We start from the raw sequence: 23,764 nt of genomic DNA, 5'->3' as shown, positions 1-23,764 counted from the left end.
GCCCGCGCCCCTGGGCCCTAGCTCCTGCTCTGCCCCAGCCCCGCAACACACCACTCCGGAGCCTCTTGTTTTACCACAAAACTATATTTTTTATTCGCCTCTCGCTTGGTGCTCCTACGTCGTCCCTCAGTGCCTGCAGCTGCCTGCGGCCTTGTGGGCCCTCGAGCCCTCACAGGCTTCGGGCTTCTCCCCCTGCCAGAGAGCAGCTGGTAAGGCCATGCCCCCCAGCCCCGCCAGTCCCCCCCGGCTCCCCATCCCACCTGGTAGAGGCGGCAGATCAGCCCCAGCAGCGAGGCCTGCGCCTGTGCCTGCAGCTCGTCCGTGTGCTTCTGTATGTGGGGGGACGTGGAGCAGATCAGGGGGGCTCCCTGCCATGACTCGGCACTGCCCAGTGCCCCGGTGTGTCCCCCACCCGCCCCCACCACCGTACCCCATTGATGACGATCCAGGGTACGTATTGGTGTGGGGGGTTGAGTGCCTCGGTCAGCTGGGCGTTGCGGTGCATCAGGGCAGCCCCTGTGTCCCCCTGCACGCAGGCAGTGATGCGGCCCCCATCCAGCTGTGGGGCATAGACCTGCAGGCACTGCCGAGGAGAGAGGGACACACACAGGGAGGTCAGGGGGACTGGGACGTCCCCATAGTGGGGCACGGTGGACAGGGGGGGACGACATACGGCCTCCAGGTTCTTGGTGACGGAGCTGCCTGACTCCAGGCAGAAAATGACGGGGAAGTAGGTGCTGAAGTTCTTGGCCTCATGCATCAGGCAGGTCTATGGGGGGAGGGCGGGTGGTGAGGGACCACTGGACCCCCCATGTGCTAGCACCATGGGGATAGGGACTATCACCGTCACCTCAATCATGTTGCCCAAACACTCCTCCGGGCCGTGCTGGCACTGGAAGTTCCATTTCCCGCTGATGTTCCTCTCCTACGGGACCAACCGGTCTGAGCAGGGCTGGCGGTGCTGGGGTGAGCGCCTGCGGCACTGGGGCAGGTCAGCTCCTACCTCAGCGTTGCCATAGGGCACCAGGGTGATGCTCAGGGCCTCGGCAGGCAGCAGCAGCCAGGTGGTGAAGAGCTCCTGGACCAGGAACTCACGGCATGCTGGGCACAGGCTCTCATAGTACAGGCTCAGCTCCACGGGAGCAGCCGCTGGACGTGAGAGGTTGGTGCAGTGGCTCTCCACCTGTATGCAGGAAGGTTTTGGGGGGCGCGGGGCTGGGCTACAGCTGCAGCCGCCTCCCCGTATTTGCAGGGGATGGGGCAAAGTTGCTGGGATGTGGGGCAGGTGGGGGATGAGGGTGTACAGCGCTGGGAAGGAAGTGAGGGCAGCTTTGTGATCCTCTGTGCTGCCAGCATGCAGCACTGGGGCTTTCCACAGGAACTTCCCCAAAATATTTTGGTACAAAACATATCTGGCATGGCCGGGACATGCCTGGGTGGGGGTGCAGCCCAGCACCCACTGCCGGGTGGTGGCTGCAGTCTTGCGGGGCTCGCAGGGTGCTGCCGGACCCACTGCTGCAGCAGTGTCACCGTTCAGGGATATTCAGGGCAGAATAAGCTGAAAAGCTGTTTTATGCAGAAAAAGCAGAAGAGCCAGCGGCACCCGGAGAAGGAGTTGAGGTCCAGCTGCAGCACAGCATTTCCCCAGGGGTGCTGGGGAGTGCCGTGGTGCCAGCGCGGCACTGGGGCTCTGAGCATCCCTGTGGCGTGCCAGCCTGTGCCACAGGGATGCTCAGAGCTGGCACTCGCACCAAGTACCACAGCCAGGCGCTGCCCCAGTGCCATCCCCCCAAACCCCAGCCCCACGCGTGCTGTTTTGGTGGGACATCTCCCCACGTGCTGGGTGACCCTGCCCTGCGTGGGTGGCCAGGGCAGCCCTGGCACGCGTGGCTCTGACCTGGCAGGCGATGGCGATCTCCTGCGAGCTGCACCAGAGGTGGACCGGGTAGTCACAGCTGGGGAAGGCCACCCCGAGCCGTGGGGCCAGCAGGGCCACAAGCACCAGGCGAGCCAGCGGCACCGCAGGGGCCATAGGGACGGTGTGGTGGTGTGGTGGTGTGTGGAGGCGAACCCGTCCCGGCAAGGTCTTTTAAAGCCCGGCTGCGCCCGCCTCTGCATGCCCTTCCTGCCCTGCTCAACCGGCCTCCTCATGTGACACTGACGCTGCTGACTCACAGGGGGCCGCCCGGCTCCGGCCACCTGGTCCCTGCTGTCCTGCAGCCCCAAACGGGGGGTTTGGGGTCACAGCCCCTCACCCACCCTGGAGCAGCTGCCGCTTCCCGACCGGTTGGGGACAGAAACCTAACTCCGTGCAGCCCAGGCTTGGCGTTCCCCAGACAAGCAGGGGGGTGGCTCCCTGCCGAGGCCCCCCCGAGGTCCCCCGCGGCTGGGCGCAGGTGCCAAAGCACCCCCAGGCTGGCAACTGTGGGTGCAGGTGGGGTGTGCTGCCCAAAACACCCCGGGGGCTGAGCGTGGAGGAAACTTTGTACTTTCCCGACTGTTTATAGCTGCTGTTTCCAGACGTTTCTCACCCCTTCGGGCTCAGCTGCCACCTCCTCACCCAGCTGGGGAGCCCGGCGCCAGCGCTCGCGTGCCCCAGCTCTGCAAGACCCCGGGGAGCAGAGCCCTGGCACAGCCCAGTGCGACGGGTCACATCCTGCCCCAGCCCAAGAGCTGGGGCACAGCCCCAACACCCTTCTGCCTCCGCTCCCCTGGCATAACACCCTGCAGCCATTTCATTAATTCTGTTTATTTCTTTTTTTGTTGGTTTGGTTTGGTTTTTTGTGGGGTTTGTTTTTTGAAGTACCATACAAAAATCCTCTTACAGTAACAAATACTGGGTTTACATTAGTAAACATCAACAGAAAGAGCATAGAGAACTACTGCTGGTAACGAACAGCTGAAGTGGCAAATTATTTATTATTGCATATACCTAGGAACTAAAATCTCAGGAGCAGTCACGCAGCCGCCACATCCTCTCCGAGAACAAAGCCTCTGGTGACATGAGAGCCCTCGAAGGGGTTACGTGGGGGAGTACGGAGCGTCCCAAGCTGGACAGGGAGGGGACAAGACCCCAGCTGTGCCCCGGGGAGCAGGAACGGCCACATTGCACCCACAACCACAGGAGAGGGGTGTGTGGCTTGGCTGGGGGGACACAGGGAGGGCCACAAGCAGCAAAGCACAGCCCAGGGCCTTGAAACACATCGTTACCGGGTTCGGCCGGCGGCATGAACAGCACGAGCAAAAGCATCAAAGGACAAATAACTAGCTTATTCTGGGGGAACTGCACTGCAGGGAGCTCGGGGCTTGCAATTCTACCCCAGTGGGGGCAGAGGAGGGAAAATCTGCATTTCAGGGAGCCAAGTCAAGCACCGTCAGGGGAAGGCAGCCCTAGGGAAGGGCATTTTCCTCCTTGTCGTACACAGGACTCATGAGCAGAGCTCTGTCTGGGATGGGCCACGGGGATGGGTGCTGGCGGGCAGGGAGGGCAATGCTGGAAGAAGCAGGGGGTGACCAGGAACCCCTGCGCTCATGCTGAGCTACCCATGCTCCTGGGGAGGAAAAGGCTCCAGCTGAGTGACGGGAAGGGACATCACAAGGGGGAACAGCAGAAATTCAGCTGGAAGGATAAAAAAACTAACCAGTCAAGAGAAGCTGGAATTTCCCCGGCCAGCAGAACCCGGGCAAGCACCAAGCAAAGTGTTGACAAGCAACAGCTTGAAGCTGGAGACTCTCCCGGATGCTTGGCAGGCCATGGCACGTGCCGGGAGCAAACCCCCTGGCAGCACCGGCCCCGAGCTCAGGCTGTAGGAGCCCATCTGCCTGCAGCCTGCCCCGTGGTGCGGGAATGAGCACAGGACCAGCATGGAGTCCCCAGGCTGAAAATGTGCCACCACGACCAGTGTGGGAGCCTGGCAGAAAGCTCTGGGGTGCTGGCACGGTGCTCTCAGCCATCCTACAGACCCAGGGAGGCCCCTGCAGACAGGGCTACGAGCGCCGTGCCTCCCTGCCCCATCCTCACATGCTCTCATCTCTCACCTGCCCCAGCCCAAATTATTCCCTTAATTATCCGTAACAGCTTTTCCCAAGTGATCCCCAAAGCCAAACGCAGCTTCTCCTGGGCTCTGCACCCCACAGCTCCTATTGACTGCCCCTTCCACAGCACTTGGGCACCTGAGCTGCGATGGGTCAGGGACAGCACTGCTGCCCGGCATCCTCAGAGAGCCAAACACCAACAAACCAGAACCAGAAAACACGGCCCGGGGCCTGGAGAGGGCATGCAGAGCAGCGAATGGGGTCTGTACAGTCAAGCATAGGAGTTGAGCCATAAGCAACGGGAATGGGATGTTTGCTCCATCAATCCCAGATCCAAAAGGATCTGGGCACCAGCTCAGAGCAGGGCAAACAGCAGAGCTGACCAGGGGAGGAGGGACAGCGTGGTCCCCAACGCAGATGGGATGTCAAGGACTGTCAAGGACAGGATGCAGGCAAAGCATGAGCACGCAGCACCCTGCAGATCCAGTGGAGCCCTAGTCGCAACACAAAACAAGCGGCAAAGCCAACAGCATCCACCAACCCATCCTGAGGATGCAGCCTCCAAGAGGGAAAGAGCCTCTCTGGCAAACCAAGAGGACAATCAATGCTTTCTTCAAGGCAGGCAGACAGGACAACCCAGTAAAGCAAATGCCACCACAGCCTCAACTCTCAGCCCAAGCCCAGTTTTTAAAGCTCTTCCAGGCCACCTCCATTGCCCTCGAGCCTTCTGAACTCTGAGACACCAACCCCTGCCCGTGCCAGCCAGCTATGATGGGCAGCACTACAGCAACCCCCAGCTCCTTCACCCCAAGCCCCCATACAGTACTCATGATTATAAGTGCTTTGCATACATAGTTCGACGTCATGCATATACATTTCTATGCGCTAAGGCCCTTGGCCCAGCAGAGATACCATCCTCCTGCAGCAGAGAGGTCCTTCATTTTGTGTAGGGCTCGTAGTGTGTGTTGGACTCTGGCCCCCTCCTGCTTCAGCTGGCAGGACCCGAGTCTGCAACAGCCTGGCCAGCTGCTGCCCACGCGCTTGTGTATCGTAGTGGCAGTTCAGCAAACACCAGTGCTAAGTAAGCAGCCGATTACAAAAAGAACCATATTTACAGAGCTACAGTTAGCTTCAATGGGTTACGTTTGCAGAGATTCACCGAAGACAGCCAGAAACAAGCAGCTGTGCATCCCATCGATTCTGCCGGGAAAAACACGGGTAGCAACATGGATTTCACAGCTTAGTTGGCACAACTAAGGCGAGAGATTCATCGCTAACCAGATCCTCCCTCCCCAGACAGCAACACTCAAGAGGTGGTTATGACACTAGGGAACAGGACTGTGAGGTGGGGCACAGCATGGAGCAGAGGCCTCACCCGAGAAGCCCCACGGAGGATGGGGTTTCTCCTTTCTGAGTAAGTCTCTGCACGGAAGAGCAGCACCCCTCGTACCAGACATAACCGCAGCCTGCAAGATCACTGAGGGAAGTGAGAGTAGAGGATGCACACACTCAGCAGAGCCTCCTCCTCTGCTTCCTCCGGCATTCAGGCAGGGAGCCCCTGGGTCACAGCAGCGCTCGTGACTGCTCAGCTGGGGTGGTGACCAATGCCGTAGCGCACCAAGGACTTGGGAACCTAGCTCTACAGTGATACACAGCGGGGCGACCTGCCAGCAAGAAGGGGATCTGACCTGCTTATCAGGGAAGGGGAGGGGGCTGTGCTCGCCCCCAGCAATTCAATCACAACTGGATTCCACCTCCTAGAGGCTGGAGCCCACTGGTAATCAACAGCCCAGCCTTTCTGTCCCACCAGCCAACACGGGTTTCAGCTACTGACCAAAAGGGACATCAGGAACGGTCACAAACATCTCAGAGGCTCTGGAGGGGCAGGAGCACAGAGACTCAACTATACAGGGTGCAAGAGTCCAGAGCCAGAAAGCAGCGCCCTGGGGAGAAGCTGAAGGCAGCTGTTGTGTTGTGCATGGGCTGCTCATCTGGCTGGTGGCTGGGAAAGGACCGGGTGAGCCAGCGTGACATTCAGGGAGTCATTGTGCTGCACCAGGGACGTGTGCTTGTAGTGCAAGACCAGGTCCTTGAGGGAGGCGTAAAGGTTGTAGGGTTCAGCAAACCCGTAGCCGGTCGCTGTTTTGTAGATCACGCAGTGCTTGGTGTCACCATCCACCCTGCCAGGGAGACAAGCACAGGTCAGCAGCCCACCAGGGAGCCCCACTGGGACAGGGACAGGGATGACAGAGGACAAGCGGGTATCACTGAAGTAGCCCAGATACATGTGTCCCTGGCAGGAGGAGCCAAGGCACACGGGAGACCTCAAGCAAGCCCAGCCTGCCAGCTGACGCCTCCAACAGCCTCCAGCATCTGGCGAGAAGGGCAGAGCAATATGGGGGCGCAGCCTGTGCCAGCCCCATCCCACCACGCCTGCACGGGACTACTTACACCACGGAGCAGGCGTAGCATCCCTTCTGGCTGCTCTCGCGGATCAGGAAGGTGCCGTCCCGCTTGCCACACAGCATCTCTTCTGCCTGCAAGCGGTTGATCTTCCCCACGTACCATGTTCGTTCCTCGTGGTGGGGCAACTCCTCCTCCTCATCCATCATGGAGTACTGGCTGCAATCGAGCACAGGTGGGGTCAGACTCTCTCAGCTTGGGCACACGGCCCCCACATCTCCCCTCCCACTGCTAGCTGCTGTCACCCTTTCCAGAAGGAAGATGTCCTTAGCTCCCAGGCAGGGCAACAGGACTCGCGCAGCCCTGGAGCAGGCAGAACCAGCTGCGCAGCCTTGCGCTCCTGCAGCCCCCCACATCCCACCACACGCGAGCAGGGACACTCACTCCTCTGTCTCGTTCTTGATGCCCAGCCACTCGTTAATTTTCTTCTGCCTGGCACCCTTCTGCGTCAGCCACCTGGGGAAGGAGAGGCAGAGCTCAGCGCGGGCGGCGTGCCCGGCCGGCGCCTGGGCCAGGCACCACCTGCGCAGCCACCACCAGAGGGCAGCAGCCGCCCCCCGAGGGCCGGCCATGCCCGCAGGCCGCACGCTGCAGGGCCCGCCGCTGCACCCGGCCAGTCCGACAAGCCCCCAGACCCTGGAGGAGCCAGCTGGATCGCTCCCGGGCTGGGCTGGAAGGGCGGCAGGGCCCTGTTCCCAGCCCTCAGCGAGGGCAGGCACTACGTACACCAAATACTGGTCTCGCAGTTTGCGTAGCTGCATGAGGTCTGGCTTGAGGCTGTTCATGCGCTTGTCGATCTCCCGGTTCTCTGAGGCTTGTTTCTTCAGGTCCTGCTCCAGCTTCATCTTGCTGTCGTGGATCTCTGTGATGCGAGACTTGAGCTTCTCTGAGTTCATGAGTATCCTGGGAGAAAGAGGGGGGTTTAGGCTGTGAGCCAGAGTGGGGGAGGCAGAGGAGGCTGCCTGCCAGCTCCAGCCCGCAGCACACTGCTGGAGACAAGGACTGCGCATGCCTCGGCTCTGTGCTGGGCCAGGATGATCCTTCCAGCCCCCAGAGCCCTTCCCCAAGCAGGGCAGGTCACCACCCCCCCGTCCTCACCGTTGAACCTCCTTCTCGTTGCCCTCCCGCCGGAAGCGCTCGATGTACTCCTTGCTGCATTTCTCCTGTGTCTGACACTGTTCCTCAAAGATCTTGATCGTCTCGTTGAAGGCCTCAATTGCTGTCCTCTTCATCTGCAGTTCCTGAGGAGAACAGAGGGGAGAGCTGAGGAAGGGGGAGTATTTGGGCAGGTTTCTGCCCATTTGCATCCCCTCTTTCCCCCTCCCCAAAGCAGCACCATGCTTGCTGCAGCCAAAATATCCTCGTCTTCAAAGCCCCTTCTCTGGGGAGTCCCCTCAAGTCCAGCAGCAGACAAATGGGAGAGCAGGTGCCCGATCTCTGCTCTCCTCTGTGCACAGCGGTGCAGCTGCCGCAGATATGGGGCGCTGTCCGGGCAGCCCGTGGGGAAGGCAGTGCCTGCCTACCTGGGAAGTGCGTGTGTACTCCTCATACAGCAGGTCATACTCCCAGCTCTTGTCCTGGTACTGCTGGTGATAGACCTTCAGCTGCTCCCCAACGGCTTCCACGCTGTCCTCTTTCACCACTTGGTCCTGCCATACACACAGCCTCTGTCAGGACCTGCTCCTGCCCTACAGCAGCCCCTCTGCAAGGCAGCTGGTCCCACAAAACCCCAGCAGCCCCGTGGGATGGCTGTCACCCCACAAAGCAGTGTCCCAGCAGGCAGCTGGACACACATGGATGGACAAGCAAATGCCCCTGGTTCAGTCTGTGCTGGCCAGCTGCATCCCTGTGGCACAGGCCTCACCTGCTGGTACTTGGAGATGGGGTAGAGCAGCCTGGTGTCCAGCTTGGCGTTGTACTGGGCAAGTGACTCATGCCGGTAATGGGTGATGAGCTCCACCACCGAGCCAAAAGTCAGGGGCTCTGAGAAGCCGTACTTCCCCTCCCGGTGAAAGATCTTGATCAGCTTGTTATTGCCTCCCTTCCTGTAGTGGGGAGGGGAGAGGAGAGGGCACTTGCCACCATCCCAGCACCCTACACCGGTCTGATGTCTCAGCACCCAGGGGACACATGCCGACAGCTCCAGCCCAGAGCAGTGGAGGCTCTTGGGGACCCCAGCTCCCTACCTGAGCGTGAGTGTGTACTCCCCCTGGATCTTGCTGGAGGCATCGCGCACCAAGAAGGTACCATCCGGTGTGTCCCGTAGCTTCTCATTCACCTCCTCCCTGCAAGGAACGTGATTGTCACAGCCTGTGAGGTGCATCCAGAGCTCCCCTAGACAGCTTGATGGACGGAGCACCCAGCATGTGAGCTGCCAGCCACCCCCTTACCGAGAAATGTCACCCCAGTACCACTCGGCATCCTGCAAGGACACGCTGTTCCCATTGGCCAAGCTGGCTGCACTGGGCTTTGGCTTAGGTGGTTTTGGAGGCAAGGCTGTAAGAGAAGGAGGGTTGAAACAGGGGGAGCCTAAGTCCCAGCTCCCTACAGGCAATCCCTTGGAGCGCTGAGCCCCTCTCCCTGCAGTGACTGTCCTGGGAAGCCCCCTTGGCTGCCACACTGCCAGGAACGCAGCAGAGGAATTTCTCCAACCGGCCTCCAGGCACAGCTGGGCTACAGAAACACCCTGAGTAACCCGCTCACCGGGGCAGAGACTCCACACCCATGGAGCACAAATGCCTTGGGCCTCAAGGAAGGGGCATCTCGGTACCTGGAGGCAACTGTTCTGGCTCCAATTCCTTCGTCTGCAGAAGTATCTCCAAAAACAGCACGGAGAAGTCAGGGCTCAGCTCTGGGCTGCAGGGAGAGAGAAGCCAAGTAAGAACAGCGGTTGTGGGGGAGAACTTGGCACTGGCTCCTGTGCCCCCTGGGCAAAGGGGCAGCCGGGGTCAGCTTGTTCATCCCAGCTGCCAGATTCCAGGCTGACACAGAAGCAAAGGCTCTGCCCTGGCTTTGAGTCCCACCTCTGCGTGCTGCCAGCAGCTCCAATCCACGTGCAGCGAGGCAGGGGCTGTGGGCAGACCTGCTGTTACAGGCTGGACTCCCTGTACTGGCAGGCACAGTGGCCAGTGCTGGAACCCAAAAGCCTCACGTACCTGGCACCAGGCAGCCGGAGAAGAAGGGGGCCGAAGATCTCTCCCAGGGCCCGAGGGTGGAGGCTGTTGCTCTCGGCCTGCTGCGATACCTTCCCCAGATGCCGAAGCAGGAACTGCAGGGTGAGCGTGTTCTGGAGCGGGACCGCAGGCGACTCCAGGGCCAGCAGCAGCTGCTTCCGGCAATTCTCTGGCTGAGGGATCTCTGGGGAGAGAACAAGACACGATGGGAGGGCTGGGACAACCGGCACCGCTCTCCACACCCTGGCTGCGTCACAGTGCTGTCAGCAGCAGGGGGCATGTACCAGACCCCATAGGGACAGGACTTATTTTAATACCCCACACACGTCCATCCCACCCAGCCACCCATTCCCAAGTGTGGCCAGGGGAGGCTCTTACCCTGCAGGATGCGAAGGATGTCTCCGTGCACGGACACTGGCACCACAGGGGAGGGCAGGTCCTGCAGGTAGCCTCGCAACGCCTCGCCCAGGGAGTGCATGTCAAAGGGCTCCAGGTCACCCAGGGTCCAATCTGCCAGGGCACAGATTTCCCATGGGTGATGGGCGCAGTGCCACGCACCCAGCCAGCAGCTCCAGTGCTGCCAGCACCCATCCTAGAAACTACCTCACACCACCCGGCCACCTACCACAGAACATGGCAGCCTGGCACCCCAAGGGAGGTCAGGCACCATCGTAACAGAGGATGCTTGGAAGTGCCCCCTGCACCCCAGAGATTCGCTCTGGGAACCCAGGCAGGGTCCCCCCTGGTGGGGGGTAGAGGTCATTTTGGGTGCTCACACCCTTTGCCCTGAGCCTGCCACACGAATCCTGCACACCCACAACTAGGGTGACAGTTTTGTTCCGTGCTGCTGGTACAGACCAGCACAGACTGACCTGCCACTCATTGAACCCAATGGGGAAAACGTCTCCCTCAACGCACGGCACCCCACGAACGTGAGGCGCAGGCTGTCAGGAGAGCACATAAAGCCTGTCCTGCAAGCAGCGCAGCCAGAGCTGACAGCACTGCGTAGTTGGGGTTTACAAGAACGCCTACAGAAGGGGACAAGCCAGCGTGGTGCTGGATGATGCCCAAGGCCAGCCGAGAGGCAGACAGCTCCAAAGGCTCCCCGGCAGAGACATCAGCTGCTGGCACAGTGGAGCCAAGGCTCCAGCCACCAAGCTGAGCTGGAAAGATCCTCCCCTGCTTATTAGTGGTGTGACAGAGCCAGAGAAGCCTCCATCAGCCCATCAGCAGAACACCCCAAGAGCGGGGCAGCCCAAAGAGACTGCAGGAGACAAGCACAGGGGTTCCATTTGCTGGCCCGTGAGTCTCCAAGCCAGCACCACGTCCCTTTGCTCCAGCCCAGGGACAGTGGCAGGAATCCCCCCTCTCCCATCCCTTCTGCAAGAGACAGGGATGTGTTGGGACAGGGACGGCCCAGCCCCACAGGCAGTGTGCCGGGAGTCAGGAACTGCCGGGGACAGGCGAGCCTGGCCTGGATTGCATTACTGCTGGCGCTGTCACATCCACTAATCTCCTCCATCTGAGCCGATTCGCCTCCTCACCACGCAGAGCTGGTTCTTACCGGTTCTCAGCGCTTGCCTCAGTTCGGAGCCAGATGTCCTGTACAACATCTCGCTGTCTAACCCTGCGGAAGCGGGGACATTGCTGTTAGCTGCGAGCCGTGCAGCTCCCAGCGCACGCACCATTTCACTGCCAGCTCTGTGACAACACGCTGGCCGGGCAATAGCCATGGCACGGCTAAGCAGGCCTGGACGGTGTCCAAGCCAATCTCCTGCAGACACTGCTGCCGTCCCCTAGGCCCCCAGGGCACCTGGTGTAGTGGCTCCGTTTCTCCCTTCCATGGCACCCATCCGGGCTGGAACCACTTCCCAAAACCCCAGCACCCATCTGGGGCACGTAGGCGTCCTGCGTGCAGAGGCAGCACCCTCACCCCAGGTCTCTGTACAGGGTGGCACAGCAGGGTCAAGCCCGGCTCTAGGGAACAGTGGCTCAAGCCAGAGAGGAGCGGGAGGGCCTCCCCTTCTGCAGGCAGCTGCGTCCTGCCTGTCCCACAGAGCTCGGTCTGATGCCAACAGTTTTTAAAGACAGATGCCTCCCCCTCTGCCCTCACTGCGGGCTTTCAGGGGGTATCAGCCCCTCAGTGCATCCTCCCTTACCTTTCTTCTCAATAGCTTCCACCAGCTTCACCAGCAGCGGCGGTGCAATCTCGGGAGGGCTGAACTGCTCCTGCAAATCTGGGAGAGGAGATCCTAAGGGAGAGGGAAGGAGAGAAGGGGTCAGCCCCTAGCAGATGCTCTGCAGCAGAGCCTGGCCAGGGCACAACCCACGCTGTGCCCCACAGCAGTCTGACAGCGAGGAAAGCCACAGCCCCTGCTGCGAGGCTGCAGCCCACGCAAACGCTGCAGGGAGGCTGCGGGGAACCTGTGAGCTGGCCCAGAAACCAGCACGGCACTTGTTGAGCCCAGCCTCACTCGGAGCCCCTGACGGGGTGTGCACAGGGGGACCCCTACTGCTCCCTGCAGAGGCCAGGAGGCAAAGCTGATCCCCCCCAGGAACCCCGGCACCCTGGGCAGGCAGTGCAGGGGTTACCGGGGCTCCTGGAGCTTGGGCCGGGTTTGGTCCCTGCCCAGCACAGGGGCAGTGCAGAGCTGGCAGAGGAGCACGGCCAGGGAGCTCGCTTGCGGTGGTGAGCTGTGATTAATTCAGCGATTCAGACAGAACGCCATGTCAGCAAATTCCTGCCCTTGATTGCTCGTTTAACATGGAAACCAGCCCTCTGCCTCCCCCTCCCTGTGAGCCCACAGCCTCCGTGCAAGCAGTTCCAGGGTGCAGACAGCCCGCAGCACGGGACTGGCGTCCTCCCCTTCCCAAGGGATCTACGGCCCCCCATTGGGTGACATGTCACTGCCCCTTCCAGAAGATCCCGAGGTCCCACTGTGGGATCCCCCCTTCCCCTGTGCTGGAGGGGTGACACATGCTGGGGCAAGAGCACGCAGGCCTGGCGAGGCAGCTGCCAGCGGGAGGCTTGCCGAAGGACGAGCAGTGCCAGGCTCCGTCTCCCTTCCAACCGAGCACCAGCCGATGCCAGAGGCTCCTCCAGGCCGGTCCACAGCCCCAAGCAGACCCTGGGGAGCCCACGGTCAGCGAGGACACCAGCACGCTCCGCTCTGAGGAGGCAGAGCCAAAAGGCTGCTCCCCATTGCAAAACACAGCTCTCCTGTCATGGATCTGACCTGAACTCGCCTGGTGTGGTCTCGCCACGAGGCACAGCAAGCTGAAACTCTGCACCCAGCTGAGCCTCCTGCACCCGCAGCCTCATGGGAAAGATGAAGCCGCAGAAAGGGGAGCAAATGGGGCAGGCACCCAGCAGTTCTGCAAGGGCCTGTGCTGCTGGGGTGCAGTCCCCCACCAGAGAGATCCCCTGGGCAGGGGATGGGGCCCAGCGTGGTGCTGGTTGGGGTGGGGAAGCTGCAGGCAAACTGCCAGGCTGGCAGCTCCGAGCCTGACCCTTGGGAAGGGCTGAAGGGAGAGTAAATACTGGTGCTGCCCACGTGGCCCGGCCGGGAATGTGCTGCTTCAGCAGGCAGCAGCTTGCCTTTTTTATCAGGCAGCCTGTGCAGGAGCCAGCAGCGGCTCCCGAGCCTGCCGGGCCTCCGGGCTGGGCTGCGGCAAACAAGGCTGCTCACAGCACGGCCGGGGCAGCTGCGGAAATATTTCCGAGCCGCATTTTCCGCTCGTGTTCTCTGTGGAAGGCAAACACCAGCAGCTCATAAATTCACCGGTAGAAACTGCTGGGTCTTGCCGCTCATCAGGGCCAGCCCTTGCTCCCAGCCGTGGCACTGGCCCTCCTCCACGTGTGACACTGGGGACAAAGGGATCCCTGCCAGCCAGGACAGGACCCGGGAACCAGGGCAGAAACACCGCCAGCTATGAGCTTCGTGGGGCAGCCAGGAGACATCTCTGCACCTCCCAAAGTGCACAGACCACAAAGAAATAACACAGGCTTGGCTTAAATACAGTTTCTTGGTTGCAAAAACGTGCCTCCCCACCAGCATTCCAGCAGGCTGCGTGTAAAATGGCCCTGGGGGTTTTGAATTGCTACCCATCTGGTCCCAGCTGAGCCCGAAGGGGAGGCTGGCTGTGGGGACATACCCACAGGGGACAGGGCTGGCACCCCCCACGTGTGCCCTGGTACAGGACCCTCACTCTGCTCCACCCCCAGGCGGGACACAGACAAGCCGGCTTTTGGTTTCTTTCCCAACCTTTTCTGTGTGTCAGGAGCTTTGGCGTTCATCATCTTCCACATCCCAAAAGATTCCCACCCCTGTGCTGGGTTTTGACCACCTCAGACACACCTCCACCAAGCCCCGCTTGAAAAGAGGAGGAGGAGGAAGCCCACGAAAGCAGAAATAAAGCCCCCGAGGGAGCGCAGGGCTGGATGCAGGCAAGTTCGATGCATCCACCGCAGAGCATGTCCCGGGCTCCCAAGGGGAGCTGCTTTCTTGGAAAGGCAGGTTGTGAGCGGGATGACTCAGGTCAGCAGCTCTCACTGCCAATCCAAACGCACATCCCAGCCGCATTCCCACCCTGTGGAGACATTTCCTGGGGCCACCCCTCCAGCTCTGGGAGCAGGAGCATGGGAGGCAGCTGCGGGGAGCTGCATCAGTCCCACCACCCTGGTTTCTGAGACAGGGGCTCCTTTCCATTCCTTAAGAGCCCAGAGATGTTTCACACAGCTAGAAGCTGCGGGTCCCAGGCAGAGAAGGATGGGGAGGACGTAGGATTGCCAGCCGGGAGCATGCTCTGATGTCCACCAACGCCTGCTACTGAGTACGTCCCGTGTGCACCGCCACGAGGTCTTCTGCAAGGCCCGGGAAGGCAAAGCGTGGCTATCACCCTTGTCTGCCGTCTCAGAGCACCCAGGGGCTGCTGGGGCCCTGGCACAGGGTTGATGTGCCTGGGAGCAAAAAAAGTAGCCAAAGAGAAGGCAGCTGCGGCAGCTCCACAGGCAGTGCTGAGGCACAGTGGCTCTCCCAGCTCCCGGACCAGGTCCGTGCCAAGCCCAGCACTGACTGGGAGGCAGCCGCAGGTGCAGGACAGCCCATGCCTTGCCCGAGGGTGGCTGCGCAGCCCCAGCGAGAGCTCTGCGATCCGCAGGGAGGGATGGGTGCCAGGCAGACAAGCAATTAGCTCCAGTTCTCAGAAGTACTCTTTTAGACCCTGACTTTTCTCCTCTTGCCCAGAGACAAGTAATTGTGTGTCTCAGCGGCGCTGAGCAGCTCTTGGCAGGGAGCGGTGCCCCAGGCGCTCCAGAGGCAGAGGCAGGGAGGTGGTTGGGAGAGGTCAGGACATATTCCTAAAGGGAGGGAGCTGGGCAAAACCCTCAGCAGAGCAAGGAGAGGGACCAAGGACCACGGGGATCCCGGCTGGTCACCCGCCAGAGAGGGAGAAGGATCTTGGAGAGGTAAGAGTGGGAACAAGGCTCGTCCCAAGAAGCTCTGCTAACCACATTGATAAGCTGGAGGAACAAAGTGTTTTTCTCTTGGCCAGGACACAGCGTGAGCCCACAACCCCCAGGCAACTCGACTGCATTGCTGCCAGCTTCACCGCTGCCCTGCAAAGCCACTCACACATCCTCATCCGCTGCACGCTGGGAGTGAAGGTGTCTCAGAGAAACACGGCACGCAGCAGGGCTTACCTTGCTCCAGAGCCTCTGGCAGCCGGCAACCACTGGCCCCCGGCGTGGCGGGCAGGGGTCTTTGCACTCGGGGCCGGTGAGAGGGAACGGAGATCTTCACAGGCCCCACGTACTCCACGTACGTGCCAGGGAAGTCGCCCTTCTGCTTGGTCCGCTCGTTGACGCCCAGGATCCACCCAATCTGATTGGGGGTCTGCTCATCCCCATCTTTGAAGCCCAAGGCTTGCAGGGCCCCCTTGCTCACCACCAGGATGTCCCCAGGTAGCAGATCAATGTCCTCCTCACGCTCCTTGCGGTAGGGGTAGAGTGCACGGTACTGGAACCCATCGGTGCTGCCCATTTCTCTGCCGTGGGGAGAAGGGTTCTAAACGCTGAGGCAGCACGTTTCACGCGGGAGAGGAGAGACCTCAGAGGCAGCTCTCCCCCATCAGCACTCAATGTCTCTGCATGAACCGGCACCCCAGGAGCCTGGTCTGGGCGCCCTGGCGCGCTTAGGTGCAGCCCCTTTTTCTTAGCTTGAAACCACGATTCAACCAAATTATGGAGCAAAGGGAGAAGGAGACAAACATAATCCAGCACTTGTGAGTGGGCATGCAGCAAAGAAACAGGAGAGCAGGATCCGCTTCACCAAAAAAGAAGCAGGTTTCTTGGAGTCCAGGGGGCAAAAGCACAGCAGGCTTCCAGCCCAGAACGGTGTGGCATGCTATGTCTCCCTTCCCAGTGCCTGCAAAGAGAAGACTTGTCACCGCGCAGCAAGGCACCCTGCATCCTCCCGAGATGCCAACATTCAAACCAGGGGTGCAGCTGAGAGAGGCAGGACTTGTTTCTCTCCTACCTACCAGCTGATGCTGAGCCCTAGATCCAACCAGGACATGCTAATATCAATTTACACTCCCAAACACCAAGAGAGGAGCCAGCGGCTGCAGGCAGGAATGCCACCTCCTTCTGCTACAGTCAGGCACCAGCTCTGCATCTTAAAGAGTCTCACTCCTGTTTCTTCAGCTTACCCTCCTCACAGCACTTACGCAAACAAGAAGACAACAAGTGGGACAAAACAGCCTTTATGCAGGAACTTTTGCATACAGAAAAGGGTGACCTTGCAACCACCAGCTGGAGGCCCTGAATAGGAACAAAAGAAAACAGATTTAACCTTTCCTTGCTAAATCCATTACATTTCACAGGTCACCTTTACATCTTCCCATACATTCCCCCACAAAGTCATTTTCTGAAGGTAGCTGCCCACAAATGTAGGTTAACCGAGCTTTCAGCAGAAGGCTTTTGAGATGCTTTGCTATTCCCACAGAACAGCACTTCAAAGCTTTGCTCTGAGCAAAGTAAATTTTTGAACTTTTCAAAAGCAGTAAGAGCATCAAGTGCAGGCATGGGTTCTTTTTGCAGAGATGGAGGTGAAAGGAGTTAAAAATAATCTTTAGAAGCCTTCAAGTCTACTTAAAGCTGCTAACTGCCTTTCAGCTATTCAGAGAGAAATTGAAGAGTATGCTGCCTGCCCTGCCCAGAAATCCACCAAAAAGAACAAACCTGGGTTATGACATGTTGTTGAAGGGATGTATGAGCTGGGGCATTCCCACCAGCCGAGCACGTCCTCTTTTCCCATCCCCTCCCGGCCGCATGGGCCAATATTCCACCTCCTCCAGGCAAATCTCAGTGTTCCAGTTCCCCCAGCCACAGCATGCAACTGAGGACTGGACCTACAAGGCACTGGGGCAGCCAGAAACCAGCCTTCCCAGGGACACCCTAGGCCTGCTGAAATGCTGCAGGTCCTATTAATGGCTTGAGCTGTTTTGGCCCAGAAACCACCAAACCCAGCTCAAACTCTTGAGTCTCATCTGAAAACTATTAGTGAGCGGGAAGGTGCTTCTCAGGGCTGTGGGAGCCTCTGCAGAGGGAGCTGAGGAGGCAAAGGGAGCCAGGGCACCCCTCCCAGCGGGGTCAATGCACAACCAAGCATGGCACGAAGCCAAGGCTGCTCTGACCGCTGGTTGGACTCTGCAAAAAGGCACTAATGTTGGTGGATCTGCAGCATTTCAAAATAACCCTCCCAGGCCGGCAACATGCTACAGCTCATATCAGCTACAAACCCCTCTTTCCTCTTGCACGTGCTACCACCCCTGCAAGTTATCAGAAAGTCTGAGGTTGGTGCAAGCCCCCCAGAGGAGCCAGCTTCACCTCTCTGCAGCCAGGCTCTCCGGGACAGCACCACGCTGCGGGCTCCTTCCCTTGACAAAGAGGAAAGGCACAAAGAGGCTGTGGCACATGAAACCTGTGCAGCAGCCAGGGCCCGCGCTAGTTGCCTGAGCTTGGGCAAGCGTCCCAGCTGGGCTATCTTTGCCATGAACCAGCAGGCACTGCCCTCGGGGAGGTAAGACGCTTGCAGCCAGGCTCTGGTGGGCGGGGAACAGGACCGAGCCTGATCCGAGTTGCTGGAGAGCTTCTCCGGAGCTCCGGGAGCAACATGAGGTTGCAGGATTCATGAAGAGACCCCGGGGAGGTCCCTGGTGTTCACAGGAGAAGCAGCACATCCCAGCACAGTTGCTGTGCAAGCTCCCACCACGCCGGGATGGCAGCCGCAGGGAATTCGCAGCACAGCCCGTGCTTCCCCAATCCAACCAGCCGCAGCCAGGAAAATATTACTTCATAATCCAGAGTATAAAGAGAGATTTATGACCAGGCTCACTGCCTGCCCCTCGCCCCTCTGAATGTTGCCTGTCAAGGTCCTACAGAAACGAGCTGGCAGTGCTGGGGGCACTGTCTGACTGCTGGGGGGCCGCTGGGAAAGGCACCAGCAGCTCCTGCTCCTCCCAGAGAGGACAGACCCCATAAGGCACCCGGGGACAGCAGAGCCCAAACCCAGTGGGGTTGATGCTGCCCTGCAGGCACCTCCCCAGCTTCCACCCGCAGATCCCAGCCCCGACTCCAGGCGCCTCAGACAAGCCGGTGCAGCTGAAGAGGCTGGAAGGACAAAACGGTCAGCCCTGGCAAACTCGTTCAGTAGCTTTTAAAAGCAGGCCTGCGCGGCGGGGTGAGAAGAGGAGAGAGTCGGTATGGAGCACCGAGTCCCTCCAAAGAGCGGGTCCCGCAGCTTCTGCTGCCCCATGCAGCTCCACCAACTCCTTCCAACCTTCTGTGGTGGGAAAGCAGAGACACAGCTCTGTGCCACCCTGGTTTCCACATCCCAGCACGTCACTGGGCTCATGGAAAAATAAGGATAATTTAAGAGCCAGCCTGGTCCTGGAGCAGTCTCACCTGCCTTCTCTGCACTCAGCCCATGTGGGGATCAAGTGCCCACGAACGTGGGTGAGGAGCCCCTCAGGAAACTCGAATCCGCATGGCTAATGCCGGCACTGTCCTCTCCAGGGGAAACAGTTGTCTTCTGTCCTGCCACAGATCCAGCGAGCAGCTTCCCTGGCTGAGCTCTGCATGCAGGGTGGCAGCCGCCGGTCAGGAAAGCTCTGCACCCCACAGACAGCAGCTGACTGAATCAATGTGTCTTTGGGGAGAGGCAACACACACTTCGCAGAGCCCTGAAACAGCTCTTTAGAGGGAAGGCAAGTTGGGGAAGGCAGCACTGAGAGGCCAGGACATGCACAAGCCTGTCAGATGCAAGCACACCTCTGAGCTGGGGTTCTGTGTGTGCACGAGAGCGGAGCAGCTTGCCAAAAGATTTCAGTGGGCCCAGCTCCAGGTTTGCTCAGCTCTCGGAGAGGAACCTCGTGTGTCCACACTGGCAAGCACTTGCTTAGGCTGCTCTGAAAATCTCATGCATCAGACATCTAAATACCTTTGGTAAATCTATCTCAGCACCCAGAAACAATCCCTCGATTCATTAACTGCTGTCAATACTTTCTTTGTTTAATACATCGGTTTGAAACAAAAAACACATTACAAGTCTTTTTGTGTGTGCCCAGCGCACAAATAAAAGCATCTTAACGTTTTAAATGTGGTTCCTGTGCTTTTTAACCCAGTTCCAAATGCAGTTTAAAGTGCAGCTTGACTTGAAGGGAGACTGAGTGTTACTTTCCCTCCAGTGAGGCAAAAGAATGCATAAAAATATATAAAAGAAGACTATGCTTACAACAATCTACACAGCTCAAGTCTTTCCAAGTTACACAAGAGCCTTAGCAAGCAAGAAAACACCAAATCAAGTTTTGACAGCAAAACACTACATGCTAATGGGTTACAAACAACGAGAACGAACCTTTTTTAAAAATCAAAATAGAAAATAGGACAATGCAACTAGGGATGGAAATAAAAATGGACACAGAGCTGCCTGCCACATCGTGCCCTATCATGACAACTGCTGCTGCATGGAGCCTTCCTGCCCTACACAGCCAAGGCAGTTCTGCTGGCTTCGCACCATGCGAGAGTGGCAGCAGCTTGCAGTGCCAAGCACATGGTGGGTCATGCTGCGCCCACAAGCACCCAAACCACCGAGCAGCATCAGAGCCGAGGGCCAGAGCTTGGCAAACCCTGGTTTATAATTTGGGACAAACAGCACAGCAACCCCCCGTGCTCCTGGGCAGCCTCCCAGGCCAGCTTCCTCCCCTGCCCAGCCGAAGAGCCTAACAACTCTCAAGGCTTGAGACACGGTGGAGGTGGCAATGCCAGGGAGCTGGCAGGAAAGGGAGCTGGAAATACTCTGCCAGATGCCTCTGGGGAAGCGGCCAGGGGAGTGGGGAGAGCTGGAGCTGCGCTGGGGGTTTGCACTCCCGGGCTGGCACCAGCCACGGTGCTGCCAAGACAGCTGGTATTTCCCTCCAAAAAGGAAAAAGCGGCAGGGGAGGCAAGTTACACTGTGAGCCATGGCCAGGCCAGGGCTGCTGTCCTGACAGTGACCACATCCCAGCAGAGGCATGGGGCAGTTGAGGCCATTTTCACTTCTTTTCTCACCAAGAAATGCTTCCTATGCAGCCAGCAACAGAGCCTGAGCTACAGCAGCCTCCTGTCCACAGCCACCAGCTGCCCTTTGCCAGGGATACTGAGCATTTACTGCTCAGAGTGAAGTTTCATTAAATATTTTTCTTTGTTCACTGAAGCCCAAGGAAGTGAAGGAGTATCTGAAACATTTCACTGAAAAAGTAAACGTTATGGTTAGTAGGGATCTGAGGAGCCTAATAAATCACTGCCTTGGGATAACTGATACCTTCCTCATTTTTGGGAGACAACCGGAGGTCTCAGCAGCCGCCTCCTCAAAGGCTGGACAGTCCGAGAGCACCTCAGGCAATCTGCAGACCTACTCCAAGATTTCTCATGCTGTCCAGAGGCTTCTTCCGATGCTGGACCTTCTCGCTTCAGCTGAAGCTCGTCCTCTCTTATCCACCTCAGAAACTTTCTCCTCCCCACAAGACCCTTTTACTTGGCTGGAGACCTACACGCTGGCACCGAGTGGAGAAGGGCCAAATGCCTTATACCAGCACCATTGCTTCACTCCCAGCTCCTTTTACACTAGCCCCCAAGCAGCAAGAGCACATTACTTCCATTTTAGGAGCATTCACGCGGCGGGGTTTAGGGACTTTTTTCAGAAATAAACCCAGGAGCTGTATTTTGGCTACTTCCCTCAAAAACTACAGTTCTAAAAAAACTGAGTACATAAAAAAAATATTTAAATTGCTCTTGCTAACTTATCTGCTTAAAATCACATTCCCCAGGGTATTTGGAATTTATATGACGATTTATTAGCAGCTCTACACAGTACAGCAATCACATGAAGTAACCTACAAGGTGAGAAGTAACCACGTTAGCAGGCCAGCATTACTCGGGTATGGGTTGAAAGAGGAAAGACCTTCCAACTTGAGAAATCCACTGCCCCTTCCTCTGTTTGCTTTTTATCTTCCACTAGTCGGTTACTTTAGCTCCAAGCTGTGGCTCCAGATATTCCCAGAGGAATTAAAAGAGCCCTCGATATTATAAATACTCTTTTTCATTGTAAACACACCCCAGCACTCGGAGCAAAGCGCCAGAGCTCTGACACGGCTCCAAACTGGCTCTGCAAACCACTCTGCTCCTCACCGCATTCCAGCTGAGCTGCGGTTTCTCTTCCAACCCAGAGCTTTTGTCCAGCAAGACCCAACTGCGGGCAGAAAGGATGTTCCTGTATGCCTAAAAACTTGTTCTAGTGAGTTAAAACCCGAGGGTTTGGGACAGCAGTCACCTTTAGGAAGACCAAAGCCTCGCCACGAACTGCACAGGCAGACTGAAGCACGATCTGCCCACGTCAGAGAAGAGAGTCACCAAAGAAACCGAACCATGGCTTGGATTTTCCCACATCATGGAAGAGTTGATGACTAGAGCAGAGGCCAACCCAGCCTTGGGGACACACCAGCCCTTCGCATGTTAGGGAAGGGTGGGGAAATGGCCAGGAAAGCAGTGATTTAGGCTATATTTACTCAGCTGTCTCCATTCCCTGCTCTCACAGAGAAAGTCACAGGGCCAGCTCCCCAGTGGCTCTAAGAGCTGCCCAGGAAATAAAAGCCATGCATTAATGGAGAGGGGAGACAGCCATTCTTCTGCCTTCCTGGCCACGGGTGCTCAAAGGTGCAACACTGGTGCCACTGCATCTTTTCACAGCTCTCACAGAACTCATTTTAGAGAGGTTTCCCCCCCGGGTTTTATTTCCCATTGAACACAGACCCCCAGGCAGGGAGGTATGGGACCGTGGGAATCCTCCTCTTCAAGGGGCAGAGAATCATCCGCAGGATTGAAAGAAACACAGCACACAAACCTCACTGGGAAGAGGTGGGCTGGCCACCATCCCCGAGCCAGGGTCTGAGGGCACCCGTGTCCAGAGGCAGCAAAGCCACAGCCACCCCCAGGCTGGACTCCAGCACACCCAGCCAGACAGGCACACGCCTGGGCCGTCCGGACCCAGCCTGGGGGTTGCTGGGGAAGAACCACGGTGGGGCCAAGCCCCCAGCCCAGGCTGGAGCCGTGCAGCCCTGACGGGCCGTTTTTCTCCAGCTCTGCCACCCAGAGCGTCTGGATCCTCGGCGGCGGGGGCTGCACCGTGCCAAGGTGGGGGTCCCTGCACCAGTACCGCTGCAGGGGGAATGGCACAGGGGTCCCCGCGCTGGCACTGCTGGGGGGCACTGCCCCGGCACACGGAACGTACAGCCCAGCCCTGGCACCCCGGCGTGGGGCATGCAGCTCGGGCACAGGGGACATGCCCTGGCCCCTCGGGGCGGGGGGACTGGGCCAGCCCGGGGGTGGCACGGCGCGGGGGGCGGGCGGCACGGCCCTGGCAGCGGGGCACCCTGCGCTGGCACCACCGGGAAGGGGACGGGGACAGCCCCGGTGCTGCCCCCGGGGAGCAGGCAGAGGCCCAGCCCGGGGGACACGGCGGGGCGCTGCCCCGCGGCGCCTCACGCTGAGAGGCCGCGCTCACCGCGGGTGCCGGCGCCGGCCCGCCCGCCAGGCCCCGGCTCTGGTTCCGATCCCGGCCCCGCTCTCCCCCGGCCCCGCTCTCCCCCGGCCCCGGCCCACCTCTCCGCCGTCCCCATCCGCCGCCGCTCGGCTCCAGCCCGCTCCTGCCTCCCAGCCCGGCGGCAGCCTGGGAAAGGGCCCGAACCCCGCCGGAACGGCCCGAACCCGCCCCGGAAAGACCCGACAGAGGCCAGAGAGGGACGAACCTGCCCGAAGCCTCGGCGGCCCCGCCCCTTCCCCCGATCGCCGGCCGCGATCGGGACCACGCCCCGAGCCCGAGCCGTTCCGGAAGGAGCCGAAGGGTCGCCGGCGCCAACCGCCGCGAGGCTCTGAGGAAGAGCGTGGCGGCGCCCCCTGGCGGCGGGTTGGGACCGCGGATCGGGCACGGCACCGGGGATGCACCGGGCACCAGGCATCGGGCACTGGTGCTGCACCGGGCACCGGGCACCAGGCACCAGGTACGGTGGCTGCACTGGGACTGCATCAGTCACTGGGTACCGGGGCAGCACCAGGGTTGCACCGGGCACCGGGCATTGCATTGGGCACCGTGCACTGCACTGGGCATGAGGCACCGGGCACAGCACCGGAGACTGCACTGGGAAGCGGGTGCTGTGGACACGGGCCACTGCACCGGGCACCGGGTGCTGCACCAGGCACTGCACACCGGGTACTGCACCGGGTACCGGGTACTGCACTGGGCACTAGGTGCTGCACTGGGCGCTGCAGACACCGGGTACTGCACCGGGCACCGGGTACTGCACTGGGCACTGGGAACCGGGCACTGCACACCGGGTACTGCACTGGGCACTGGGTACCACACTGGGCACCAGGCACTACAGACACCAGGTACCACACCGGGCACTGGGTACCGCACTGGCCCCCCACAATCCTAGCCCAGGGCTGCAGCCAGGCTTGGTGCCAGCCATGCCACCGCCAGGGCCCTGTCCCCCCACCC

The 23,764-nt window shown here is 59.5% G+C and overlaps 2 protein-coding genes across 4 annotated transcripts; both read right to left on the bottom strand.

Annotated features, from left to right (window-relative positions):
* Positions 1–65: 65 nt before the first annotated feature.
* On the bottom strand, positions 66–2,115 carry IFI30 (IFI30 lysosomal thiol reductase). The gene is made up of 7 exons (XM_080386913.1): positions 1,898–2,115; positions 1,004–1,183; positions 851–925; positions 674–769; positions 431–583; positions 261–329; positions 66–192 (listed from the first exon to the last, which is right to left on the bottom strand). Exons 1-7 carry the CDS (start codon positions 2,030–2,032, stop codon positions 127–129), a joined length of 774 nt encoding a protein of 257 aa, XP_080243039.1. The 5' UTR covers positions 2,033–2,115; the 3' UTR covers positions 66–126.
* A 618-nt stretch (positions 2,116–2,733) lies between these two features.
* PIK3R2 (phosphoinositide-3-kinase regulatory subunit 2) lies at positions 2,734–23,005 on the bottom strand. 3 transcript variants are annotated; one of them, XM_080386900.1, is made up of 17 exons: positions 22,870–22,968; positions 16,398–16,491; positions 15,373–16,096; positions 11,831–11,923; positions 11,236–11,298; positions 10,050–10,181; positions 9,654–9,855; positions 9,269–9,354; positions 8,889–8,994; positions 8,685–8,783; positions 8,363–8,543; positions 8,022–8,147; positions 7,597–7,739; positions 7,225–7,401; positions 6,883–6,954; positions 6,487–6,657; positions 2,734–6,215 (listed from the first exon to the last, which is right to left on the bottom strand). In XM_080386900.1, the coding sequence occupies exons 3-17, from the start codon at positions 15,710–15,712 to the stop codon at positions 6,023–6,025; spliced, it is 2,184 nt and encodes a 727-aa protein (XP_080243026.1). In that variant the 5' UTR covers positions 15,713–16,096; positions 16,398–16,491; positions 22,870–22,968; the 3' UTR covers positions 2,734–6,022. The 3 variants fall into 3 exon arrangements, with proteins under 3 accessions (XP_080243026.1, XP_080243025.1, XP_080243027.1); XM_080386899.1 differs by lacking the exon at positions 16,398–16,491 and having other exon boundaries at positions 22,870–23,005; XM_080386901.1 differs by lacking the exons at positions 15,373–16,096; positions 16,398–16,491 and having other exon boundaries at positions 22,870–22,911.
* Positions 23,006–23,764: the final 759 nt, after the last annotated feature.

Source organism: Falco punctatus (assembly GCF_963210335.1).
Source record: "Falco punctatus genome assembly, chromosome: 4".
NCBI lineage: Eukaryota > Metazoa > Chordata > Aves > Falconiformes > Falconidae > Falco > Falco punctatus.
Note: the sequence above shows the minus strand (reverse complement) of the source record. Positions and strands in the feature narration are given on the sequence as shown.

Bases quoted from the DNA above. Each gene is read 5' to 3' on its own strand.
- IFI30 (XM_080386913.1), bottom strand. From the start codon at position 2,032: ATGGCCCCTGCGGTGCCGCTGGCTCGCCTGGTGCTTGTGGCCCTGCTG. The intron at 1,184-1,897 runs GTCAGAGCCACG...TCCTGCATACAG, and splicing joins AGATCGCCATCGCCTGCCAG to GTGGAGAGCCACTGCACCAA. The intron at 584-673 runs GTATGTCGTCCC...TCTCCTCGGCAG, and splicing joins TCACCAAGAACCTGGAGGCC to TGCCTGCAGGTCTATGCCCC.
- PIK3R2 (XM_080386899.1), bottom strand. From the start codon at position 15,712: ATGGGCAGCACCGATGGGTTCCAGTACCGTGCACTCTACCCCTACCGC. The intron at 8,995-9,268 runs GTACCGAGATGC...CTTCTCTTACAG, and splicing joins GCCAGAACAGTTGCCTCCAG to CCTTGCCTCCAAAACCACCT. The intron at 6,955-7,224 runs GTACGTAGTGCC...CTCCTTCCCCAG, and splicing joins CTGCGAGACCAGTATTTGGT to GTGGCTGACGCAGAAGGGTG.